The 12,674-nt window shown below is 40.1% G+C and overlaps 1 protein-coding gene across 2 annotated transcripts in view; it reads left to right on the forward strand.

Moving 5' to 3' along the window:
- LOC127577173 (E3 ubiquitin-protein ligase MARCHF7-like) overlaps nt 1–12,674 on the forward strand; it is a 22,952-nt gene continuing 10,278 nt past the window's right edge. The window contains exons 1-3 of one of the 2 annotated variants that reach the window (XM_052028129.1): nt 1–162; nt 7,858–8,020; nt 9,900–10,046. In XM_052028129.1, coding sequence (XP_051884089.1) covers nt 7,859–8,020; nt 9,900–10,046 — 309 coding nt within the window. In that variant the 5' untranslated portion in view covers nt 1–162; nt 7,858. The remainder of the gene's footprint in view (nt 163–7,857; nt 8,021–9,899; nt 10,047–12,674) is intronic. The other variant, XM_052028137.1, reaches the window with a different exon arrangement.

The following is a 12,674-nucleotide window of genomic DNA, read 5'->3' on the forward strand; positions in this document are numbered from 1 at the left end:
GACCTCAGAATGGCTGTAAACGGAAAGAGACACGTCACGTGATTCCTGAGCCCCGGCCCCACCAATGGACGCCATTAGAAAGGCGGTGTAATGTTCGGCTTGTACTCGCACCGATGAATCTGCGCTCTCTTTTGTAAATAGGTGACTGTGGGTCGAGCGCACGTAAGTGTCTCTTCTTTCTTACGGCATCTTTAACAAAGGTTTTACTGAAGTTTTACACATCGTTTATCCCGTTCAGGTCGTGCCCAAAGTGTTTTTTGAAATGTTCCTATTGGGCCAGGGGTAGGGAGGGAAGCAGCTGAGGAAGTGTTGCTACCTATTTTAGGTCCTGTAGCAGAAAAGGTAATTCGCTGATCTGTCGTGAAAAATGCGTTTCTTAGATCATTGCCTTTTTATTTTGCCTTTAACAGTAAAATTACGTTCAATTTTCGCAATCGTAAATTCATTCCTGATGCAATAGTGTGCAAACGCTTTTAAAATATTTTGGTCTAATCTTAAATCTAGTCTAGTTTTATAATGGTGCTACAGATCAACAGCAAAAGAATCGAGAGCAAATGCTCTTCGAACAGAATGTCCTTTTTGGCACCCTTTTTCTTGAACGTGAAAGAAACTTCTCAAGGCCTGTCATTTAAGACACTGTCATCTAGAATCTGCTCTTTCAAAGTTTGTGTTAAAACTTTGATTAATTGCTTAATTTAGATTACAAGAGTCCTAGTATTGCTTAGAGGCAAGAAAAATGTAGATGCTGGAAGTCTGAAATAAAACCAAGAAAGTTAGGAATACTCGGAGGTCTGGTGGCTTGGAGAGAGCACCTATCCTACACTAATCCCATTTTGTTCTTCCTACACTTCCATCAACTTCATTTCCAAGTAAGTGGAAATCAAAACAGAAATGCAGATGCTAAAATTTAAAATAAAAACAGAAAATGCTAGAAATACTCCACAGAACAGGCCACATCTGTGGAAAGAAAAACAGTAATATTTCAGGTTGAAGGGTCTGATCTGCTGAGTATCTCCAGCATTTTCTGTTTTCATTTTAAACTACCTTTTCCACACCCTGCTGCACACCAGGGGCAAGTTACAGTGGCCAATTGTTCTACCAACCTGCATGTCTTTGGGATGTAGGGAGGAAACTAGAGCACCTGGAGAAAATCCACGTGGTCACAAGAACAAGCAAACTGCACATAGATGACACCTGGGTCAGGATTGCTGTAAGTGAGAGGCATTGACTCTGTCCCCATGCTGCCTGATGGTGATGGTCATTGCTTCTGTGGTGCAAACATGCCACATGTTAGCCCAAGCCTGAATGTTGTTTCAGCTCTGCTGCCATGCACTGATTCATTTGCTGAGGTGTTGCAAATGGAATTGAGCACTGCAATTAAAGTGAACATATCCATCTTCTGACCTTGTGGTGGGGAGAAGGTTATTGATAAAGTGGCTGGAGTTGGTTGGACTTGGGGTATGGACATGAGGAAATCCTGCAGTCATGTCAATCTTCAGATCTAGAACTTCCAACAACCTAAACTATCTTGCTTCGTACGAGGTATGACTGCAGCCATTGGATCATTTTTCTTTTGATGCCCATTGACTTTAGTTTTGCCAGGACTCCTTGATGAAAGACTCAACATGGAGTCATTCACCCAAAGTCTTTCACCACTCATGTTTGGTTTAGGTCTGCTGAGGTATGGAGCTGAAGTGACCTAATGAAAGCCTTACTAGGTATTGATGGGAGCATTATGGATGAGAAAGCACTGCTTGTAGTTTTAAAGCGCAGAGGAACTATTCCTCGCTTCCATGCTAATATTCAATTAGCATCACTTAAAATAGATTATCTGGCTGACATGACATTGCTTTTTAGGTAGCAGGTTGTTTTTAATTTGGCTGCAGCACCATAAGGATATACCAATAGAAGAATAATATGAAAGTGGGAGCAGGAATAGACCTCTCAGCTGCTAAAGCCTGCCTTGCCTATCATTGCTAAGCATGGCTAATCTTCCCCAGGCCTCATTTCCTCTTCTGTGCAAGTTCACAACTCCCTGATCTTTCAAAAACTTATCAAATTCCTCTTTAAATGCCCCAAATAACCAATCTCCACAACCCTTGTTGGTAGAGAATTTTAGAGATTTGCCACCCTTTCAAGAAGTTCCTCTGCACTTCAGTTTTGAGGGAAGGCACAGCTACTAGAGCAGCTTCCTCACAGTGTCAGAGATCCATGTTCAAACTTAATCGTGGATACTGTGTGGAGTTTGCACTTTCTCCCTGTAGCTGCATGGGTTTCCTCCCAGTGTTGCAGTTTCCTCCCACATCCCAAATGTTTGTAGGTTAACTGGCCACCGTAAATTGTCCAGTGTGTAGGTCACTAGTAGAATCTGGATGGAATTGTAGAGAATATAAAATGGGATTATTGTAAAATGGTCAGTGTGGATTCGATGCCCCAAGGGGCCCCATTTCTGTGAGTCTCTGCCTCTATGAATAACAGTCCGAATCTCATAACTATATCCCCTAATTTGAGATTCTCCGATTAATGGAAACAATTGGATATCTAGCTGTTATGCCCCCCCCCCACAAGGATCTTGTATGTTTCTATAAGATCATCCCTCATTCTTCAAAATTCCAAAGAATATAGGCTTAATTTCTTTAGCAGCTTGTGATGAGACAACTTCCTCATCCCAGAAATTAGCCTGGTGAATCTCTCAATTGCAGAGAGTTGTGAATGCAGGCCAGTCCATCACGAGAACCAGCCTCCCCTCCATTGACTCTGTCTACACTTCCTGCTGCCTTGGGAAAGCAGCTGACATAATCCAAGACCCCCTCTCACCCCAGTCATTCTCTCTTCCCTGTCCCCTCAGGCACAAGATATATAAACTTGAACATGTAGCACCAGGCTCAAGGACAGCTTCTGTCTTTCTATTATAAGACTTGAATGTTCTTCTTGTATGACAAAGATGAATTCTTGATCTCTCATTCTACCTTGTCATGGTCCTTGCATTTTATTTGTCTGCCTGCACTGCATTTCCTCTGAAAGTGTAATGCTATATTCTGCATTCTGTTTTGTCTTCCTTTTGTACTACCTCAATGTACGTGTATGGAATGATCTGTCTGGATGGTATGCAAACAAAAGCTTTTTGCTGTATCTCTGTACATGTGACAACAACAAGCCAATTACCCATTACCAATTTGGGACTACCTCTGGTGCTAATATATCCTTAAATAAGGGGACCAAAACTCTGTGCAGTAATCCAGGTGTAGCCTTGCCAGCATCCTTTACAATTGCAATGATACTTCCCTATAACTAAACTACAACCGTCTTGCAATTAAGACCAATGTGACATTAGCCTTCCTAACTACTTTCTGTGCCTGCCTGCTAACTTTTGTGCACAAGAATACCTAGATCTCTCTACTTCAATCACCTGTAATCTTTTTCATTTGGATAAGCCTGACTTTGGATTCCTCTCAGCAAGTGTATAACCTCATGCTTTCCACCACTAAACTCCATTTGCCAAGTTTCTGCCCAGTCACTTGACTTGTTTATATCAAGTTGCAGGATCTTTGTACCCTCCCACTTGGTTTTTGTCACAGGTTACCAATGCAAGTCATAAATAATTGAAGGCTCAGAACTGATCCTTGGTTAACTCCATTGGTTGTGTTCTTCCAGCCTGACAATAAATGTCATTGTACCTGCCTCAACCACTTTCTCTGGCAGCTCATTCCATATATGCACCAGCCTCTGCATGAAGAAGTTGCCCCTTGGGTCCCTTCTAAATCTTTCCCCTCTTGCCTTAAACCTGTGACCTCTAGATTTTGATTCCTGTTTCTAGGGAAAAAGACCAGGTGCATTTGCCCTATGTATGCCCCCTCGTGATTTTTGCACACCTGTAAGATGCTGTGAAGCAGCAGCTTAACTAGCTATGCCACTGCTGCTCGTAATCTTGTCTGAAAATAATGTACACATTGAAGGGAAGTGTGCAGGGTAGAGTGTCACACCAGTGGAGAGGTGAGCTGGGGTTTGTTATGATTAGGAACCTTTTTTCTCTCCCAACCCTCATCATTCTTGGTGGCTAAAACTTCATGAAGAGAAGTTTATTCATGGAGCAGTTGCTCTTGGGCCTGGTAGATGAATAGCCCCAGAGGGGGGGAAATGAAAGATATGACGGAGCAATGGAAAGGAAAGCAAACAAATAAGATGGCAACAAGAAGAGTAACGTAGACAGAATGATAAAGGAAGTCATTTACTTTGATCCAAGATGGCAGCTATAATCTGCATATTGCAAGAATGCTTATTGAAAAAGAAATAATTGGATTGCGTAAAGGTTGAATGTAAATGCTGAATAGAGGTGGCATTAAGGCAACAGCCAAAGTTGATGGAAGCTTGCATGGATAAAATTCAGAATTGGCAAAGAATTTGTTTCATTAACTCTTTATGCTAACAATATGGTATAGAACAGCACAGTATTGGCCCTTCAGTTCACGATGTTGTGCCAACCTGTATAAACCTACCCCATGATCATTCTAACCCTTCCCTCCTATACAGCCCATATCCCTCCATTTTTCTTGCATCCATGTCTGTCCAAGAGTCTTTTAAATGTTACTATCTCTTTTTTAAAAAAAAAAACACCTCTGAATATGGCCCCTAAACTTTCCTTCACTCGTCTTAAATAGATGTCCTCTGGTATTGGCCATTGCAGCCCTGGGCTAAAGGTCCTGGCTGTCCAATCTATCTATCCCTCGTACTCTTAAACTTTTATCAAGTTGCCTTATCCTACATTCTTCCAAAGAGGGAAGCCCTGGCTCACTCAACCTATCCTAATAAGACATGTTCTCTAATCCAGGCAGCATCCTGGTAAAATATCCTCTGCACCCTCCCTCAGGCTTCCACAGTACTTCCCTGTAATGAGGTGGCCAGATCGAACACAATACTCCAAGTGTGGTCTACCAGAGATTTATTGGAGCTGCAACATTACTTTGTTGGCTCTTGAATTCATCCCCTGACTAATGAAAGCCAGCACACTGCCTTACAACCCCGCTATCAACTTGCGCAGCAACTTTAAGGGATCTGTGGACCCTCGGTTACTTGACACTGTAAGAATCCTGCCATCACCTTCAAGTTTATTCTTCCAAAGTGTAATACTTCACACTGTTTCTGGATTGAACTCCATCTGCCCACTTCTCTGTCCAACTCTGTATCCTGTCTATATCCCTTCTCCACTATCCACAATACCTCCAACCTTTGTGTCATCTGCAAACTTACTAACCTACCCCTCCACTTCCTCATCCAAGTCATTTATAAATATCAGAAAGAGTAGGTGTCCCAGAACAGACCCTGCAGAACATCACTAGTCTCTGACCTCCAGGCAAAATACTCTCCATTCTACTACCCTCTGCCTTCTGTGGGCAAGCCAATTCTGAATCTATGCAGCTAAGTCTCCATGGAACCCATGCCTTGTGAGTTTATGGTTGAGCCTACCATGGGGAACCTTGTCAAATGCCTTGGTAAAATCCATATACACCCGATCCACTGCTCTACCGTCATCAATTTGTTTTTCCACCTCAAAACTCAATTAGGCTTGAGGCATGACTTATCCCTCTCAAAACCTTGCTGACTATCCCTAATAAGACTCTGCTTCTCCAAATTCTCGTAAATCTTGTCTAATCCTCTCTAATAGTGTGCCCACCACTGACGTAAAACATGCTGGTCTATAATTCCCAAGATTACCCCATTACCTTTCTTAAACAACATTTGTCATCCTCCAATCCTCTAGTACCACTCCTGTGGCCAGGGAGGATGCAAAGATAATTGTCAACACCACAGCAATCTCTTCCCTCACTTCCTGTAGTAACCTGGGGTATATCTTGTCTGGCCCTGGGGGACTTGCCGATCCTAATGTTTTTCAGAAGCTCCAACACTACCACTGTCTTAACTTCAACATGCTCCAGCACATTAACCTATTCTATGTTTCCTTAATCCTACTCACCAAGACCTTCCTGAGTCCCTTCCTGGCTACTTTTATTCTCAAGAGTCCTGCCTGATTTTTTTTCCTTCCTAAACCTTAGTATACTTTTCCACATCTCTTGTCAACCATGGTTCTTTCACCCTACCATCCTTTCCTTGTCTCAGTGGGACAAACCTATCTAGAACCTCATGCAAGTGTCCCTAAACAACCTCCACATTTCTGTGTTTTTCCCTGAGAATATGTTCCCAATTTGCACTCCCAAGTTCCTGCCTAATACCATTGTAATTAGCCCTTCCCCAAATTTAAATACCTTCCCATATCGTCTGCTCCTCTCCTTGTCCATAGCGACGCTAAAGGTCAGGGAGTTGTGGTCTCTATCTCCGAAATGATTGCCTCCCAAGAGGTCTGTCACCTGAGCAAACTGACTTGGTGAGTAGGATTAAGGAAAAACCCCCCAAGGCATTCTACATGTACATGAAGAACAGGAGGATGACTAGAGTGAGGGTAGGACTGCTCAGGGATAAAGGGGAAAATGTGTGCCTGGAGGTGGAGGAGGTAGTGGGAGGTCCCAAATGAATACTTCACTGCTCACCAGGGAGAGGGACTTTGAATGCAAGGTCAGCGTAGAATAGGCTAATGTGTTGGAGCATGTTCATTGCCTCGTACTATATCCAGTATGGCCTCTCCTCTAGCCAGCCAGCCCACCTACTCTGTCAGGAATCCTTCTTGGACACACCTAACAAATTCTGCCCCATCTAAGCCTTTTGCACCCAAGGAAGTGTCTATCAATATTAGAAGTGAAGTCCCCCAAGACAACAATGTTGTGTGGTTTTTTTGTTGAACCCTTCCAAAATTGCATACTCATCTGCTCTTCAGTGTCCTGGTTGCTATTGGGGCGGGTGCCTGTAGAATACTCCCAGTAGAATGAGTGCTCCCTTCCTGTTTTCTGACTTCCACCTATGCTGACACAGTAGACAATCCCTCCATGATGTCCTCCCTTTCTAGCAGCTATGATGCTTTCCCTGATAAAGCCCCCTTTCTCTTCTCTCTCCCCCCCCCCCCCCCCCCCCCCCAAACCATCCCTTTTGAAACATCTAAACCCCCAGAACATCAATTAGGATCAGTTAATCCTGCCCTTGCAACAGCCAAGTATCTGTAATGACTTTCATGTATCATTTGTATGGGATTTTTTCAGTAGTTTGTTTTTAGATTTCCAGCTTCTGCAATTTAATTTTTCATTTATTGTTGAAGTGGGTGATATATTATAAACATAACTAAGAAATGAAATTTGAGTGCTGGACTTGATGTAAAAGCAGTATTCTGTTGGCACTGGGAGGAAGTCTGTGACTTCCAGGTAATGACATAAGCTCTGAACTTGAGCTGGGGAATCTGCCCACTGAAAGTTACTCTGACAAGTCCAATGGGTTCAATAATTTCAGTTTCCTTTTAAGGAAAAAAGGGACTATGGTCAGAAGGTATGGTATTGGGTCATTACTGTTTCTCATTTAAATTTTCCTGATATTTTAAGCATTTTAATTCTTAACTTTAAAGTTTAAGGGCATTTGTAGATGTTCACTGTGACAGTAGGTAAACCAAGAGGTGGGGGGAGGCTTAACTTGTTCTTAATGTTTCTGGTATCAGTTTCAATTGTGAAAATGCTGATCAGCTGTGGCTTTTTAATAGAAAGCTGAGCTTGTTCTAGGTCAGCCCACCACCAGCAAGATCTCAACTAATTAAAATATTGGAAAATCAAAATGATGTGAAAGCTTTGTCCCATTTTAAGCAACATGGTAACTAGAAATAACTATTGTTTTTCTACAATCTTAATGCACAAAGGATTAAAATACATTTAAACAGAAGTTTGATTCTTTTTCAAATGTAGAAAACTTCTTAATGTTGTGTTGAAGGATGGATCCCAAGACTTCAAGGATACCCAGAAGAGTATCTGTTGAAGTGCATAATCCTTCAACATCTTCATCAGAAGCAAAAATGTTGTACGAGGGGAAATCAAATGTCCTGGATGACTTCTATGCAACAAAAGAAAGTGAAAAGCAGGAAGCTGAATTTCAGGTAACAGCTCTTTTTTAGACACTCTTGTCTTCTGCAGCTGTGAAATAAATAACTATATTATGCTTTTTAATGAATTAAAAATGCTGAAGTTGCTGTACAAAGGAAGAAGATAAAATGTAGACCCATGCAATTTTTGAAATGACTGGGCAGAAAAGGGTAAGTTTTATGAAGTCTTTTGTAATGGCAGACAGAATAGTGGAAATTTTCCTTGAGGAAAGGGTAGAGGTGGTGGCTGCTGTTACGCAGGTGTGATTTTTTTGGGGTGGGGGGGGGTTTGATTGTGTGTATGTAGCTTTATTTTGAGAAAGGGAGGGATGTTACCAAGAAAGCCATGGTTGCATGACGTGAGATGGGGAAAGACAAAGTTGCTTACAAGGAACATATTGCAGAAATTACATTTGATAAATTGTACAAGTCTCTTGGGGGGGTGGGGGGTGGCAGAAATCAACATTCTTGATGGTTAGGATGTGAGCTTTTTAATTTAGTTTTAGAAAAAATGCTAATGTTTCATATGATCTCAAAGCCTTGTAACTAAAGAGTGATCATTTGGTAAAGATGTTAAGTTGGTTTTGGTCATTGGAAATGTTAATGGCCATTTCCTGATGTTAATGTGTTCTTTCATTGGTTTCAATCTCCTAAAGACAAGTCATGCTAAATCACACTATGGAGACAAATGGTGCAGCAGTAGCTTATGTTCTCTTAAAATATGGGTATCACTGAATAGGCCATTTTAGTAACCATCCTAGTTGCCTGAGATAGCATAGCAGTCTGTGACAAGTTTTTGGGCAGTTTTGACTCTCATTTGCTGATTATAGGACCTATGTTACAGGCAAGATTTGATCCTTGTGCAGCTTGAGCTGCGCTTGATGTGTCCTTCAATCTCCCTTTTTTTAAAAAAAAGTCATTCGTGTGGTGTGATTATAATTGAGCAGTAAGGGAGATGCTAGGTCAGAAACTGGCTTGCAAGATCTAGTGTTAATCTTTTCCTCTTAATACTATACATCAGAATGAATATAGTAAAATGTTTTGTCTTCATAGTGGGCTTGTTTATCAATGCTGTTTTTTTTCCACAGACATCAGTAGATTTGCAAGGTTGAAGTTGACATTGTTTCTTTATGCTGAACAAATGCTAAATATTTGCTTTGAGAGACAACACTCTATCTTTCAAGGTCCCAGAGTAATTACTATAGAAGGTCGTTGTTTCTACTTGACAAAAAGATTACTTAAAGATATTCTGCTTATGTGAAATAAGGGTTTAAAGGAAGCTAGTCATAATGTAGAGCTTAAACTTGCAAGCGTTCTGCAACTGTAGTCTTGAGCTGTATGGTTGAATTTGCTTATGATCAAGGCATCGGAGGCATAGGTCAGATTTGCTTACAGAAAGAACTGGATCTCATTGGAATTGCTGGTGTTTAGCTGGTTAACAGGAGTAAGTCTGACTTCTGAATGTGTGCTGTCCAAATACAGAAGTTCAAGCCTTGCAGATTTGGAACTGATCTGGCAGCAGATTTGAACTGTCATTGATTCTGGTGAGAGTTGCAGGGATGCACATTGGGAGGTGAAAGAAGATTAGTTATTCTTGTGTTCATCTAGCAACTTTTATATCTGTAAGATTTAAACTTGATGTAGGGTTTCAAACAGTCAATCTTCATGGACAGTGGTGCTATGCAGATTACACTGGATATGTGTGTGTGGTCATGCTGCTTCTGATTTTACAGGAAATGGAAATAAAATTGTAGTAACAATTTGGGATTACTGAAATATTTTTGTTCACTTTATGCTGGGCTAATTGCACATGTATAGATGTTTCAGATCTAAACTTATTTCTCTTGTGTAGTTTTCCAATATCTGAAGCTTGTCATTATCTTCCTCCTTGCAGCCAACTTTATATAATGAAACAGAGACACCTCCAGGGGCACCTTCAGGATTTTTAACTCCGTCTGAGAACAGCGATTCTAAGAGGCCAAAGCTTGTATCACCTTGTTCATCCAGCAATAATTGCCAAATTGCTTCAGCAATTGTTCAGGTATTTCCTCAAAATTCCACACACTGAAATTGCATTGGGTTTTTTGAGCTATAGTTTGTGTAATTGAAGGCAAATCATTGAATTGCCTAAGGAGCAATGTCCTTATGGAGACTTTGACTTTTGTGGTTGGAGAGCTTTTTCAAACTTGGTGAGGAATAGGCACCAGTATCTTGCCAAGGAATAGGAATTGTGTGTTAAAATACAGGAATTTGGAAGGAGTGCAGTGGTGGGTGGTAACAGATATAGAAACTGCAGGAAAGAAGAGTTCAAAATTGGGCTTAATTATTGTTGGAGACACTAGAAAGATAGCTTTAAGTAAATAACTCACTTGTTCCAAATATCATGCATTCTAGATTGTAGAGGCTCATGCACTATCTTAATATCTATAGATTTGGGGGAGGTGCCTGATGACCTGACCTTAATGTTAAAATCCTGTTTAAAGGGGTACATGAAATAAACCCAGTAACTACAGATCAGTTAATTTAACTTTTGTTTAAAGTGCTGTTAAAATCAGTTAAAGGTTTGCCATTAAGATTGAAGGCCATGGAATAAAGGAGCCATACTAACATGGGTAGACAAGGGGCTGAGTAAGAGGAAATTGTTTCTTTTTGTTTAACTGGATGAAAGTGTACAGTCACTTACCTGGGGATTAATCCTGGGACTGCTGCTTTTCTTGATGTTTCTTAAAACCTGGATATACAAGGCACAATTTCCAAAATTGTAGATGAGGCAAAACTTGGAGGTATAATGAATTGAGGAAGGCAGTAATGCCCTTCAAGGAGATGTTTACAGTCTGATGGAATGGACAAATGGGTGACACATGAAATTTCTTTCTTTTTCAATCTTTTTATTAGTTTTCAAAATTAATAGATTGATATATAGCATCAATATTTATGCATGTAATACAAAGATCAGGATAACAATCATAGCATATATAATCATAAAGAACAATAAAATATAAAAAAAAATCTGTAGATCCAACGATCATCTTAGTAAATGAATATAATATAAAAGAAAGGAAAGAAAAGATTTATTATATAAATTTAAGAAAAAACCCAAATCAATAAAAAAAAATTATAAACAATATAAACTAAACAAAAACTTTAAAAAAAAACTTGGCTAAAATTCTCGGTAGAAACAGAGCAATATTATGTCGTCAAGTTCATACCTCCAAGTTGGAAAGTTATTGAGAGGGGATCTATATCATGTGAAAATGTTGAATAAATGGACTCCAAATATCTTCAAATTTAAGCGAAGGATCAACAGTACCACCCTAATTTTTTTCCAAGTTTAAACATGATATAGTTTGAGAAGACCATTGAAAAGTAGTAGGGGATATTGGATCCTTCCATTTAAGCAAAATGGATCATTTGGCCATTAATGTAACAAAAGCAATCATATGGTTAACATGAAATTTAATAGTGCAAAATCTTGCTCTGTGTTAGAAGAATGAGGTCACCCAGAGGGCACAATTATTAAAGAAATGCAAGAACAGATCCAGAGTAAATTGCTTGTTGAAAGTAGCAGGGCAAGCTGAGAAAAGCATATTGGAGTCTCTCCTTGATAAATGGAGAAGAACAAAAAAAATGTGTGCTTAAACCATAGAAGCACTGCCTACAACTGGATTACTGTCCAGTCTGGGCACCCACTAAGCAAGATGTAACAACATCTTTTGGAGAGCTTGTAAAATGGATTTATTAAAATGATTCCAGGGATGAAGGATTTTTTAATTATGGAGATAGACTGGATTATTTCTGTGGAACAGAAGTGATTGAGAATTTTAAAAATTATGGAGTCTATAGATGGAAGCCATTTCCCATTGCTGAGGGACTTGTCAAAAAAAGTGGCAAAATAATCAGGTGAACTGGAAATAATTTTGAAGTGAGGAGTGGTAGTAGAGCCAAATTCAAGTTGTAGCATTCAAAATAGACTTTAATATCTGAAAGTACTTGTAGAGGTGTGGAGAAAAGGCAGGGGGAATAGAGCCAGCTGGATTTCTCTTGGAACCACTGCTAGCTTGACTGGATGAAATGGCTTTGTTTCAGGCTGTGTAATTGCATTCTTCTCTATAATGCAGAAGTGTAAACATTGGAGTCAGGCAGAAATGGCTCACAGGGAATGCCATGGATCGGCTCAAAGGGCAAAACAAAAGGAAGAAATAATTGTATGGATTAAGGAAGGCCCTCAAATGCTGGAGGGCAAGGACAGAGTCATTGTTAGAATTGAAAAGCAAGAGTGATGCTTCACACTGGGTATAATCTATAGTCCAGGAATAAGGAGGAAGGGAATAAATCTGCAGAGAAGTTGTATGTCTATAGATCATAGGGTTGTATTGCTTCCCACAATTGGAAAGTATTAAATTGCATTCAGAAACAATTCCTTATCAGTTTTCTGGCAAGGAAGTAGATATGGTTTTGGGGTGTAATGGACCAAATATAACAAGTGCAATTGGGCAAACACTTCAGTATCATAAGGTTTAGATCAGTAATTGAGAGGAATAAGGAGCTGTCCAAGTTGTACTGCTTAATTGAAAGTTAACTTGAATGGGATGAGAGGTAATCTAATGAGGGTGAAGTGATGGGGGTGCTCCATGGAGGAAGGGGAAAGATTGGGAGGTGAAAATAGAGC

The sequence above is a fragment of the Pristis pectinata genome, chromosome 1 (genome assembly GCF_009764475.1).
Source record: "Pristis pectinata isolate sPriPec2 chromosome 1, sPriPec2.1.pri, whole genome shotgun sequence".
NCBI classification, from domain to species: domain Eukaryota; kingdom Metazoa; phylum Chordata; class Chondrichthyes; order Rhinopristiformes; family Pristidae; genus Pristis; species Pristis pectinata.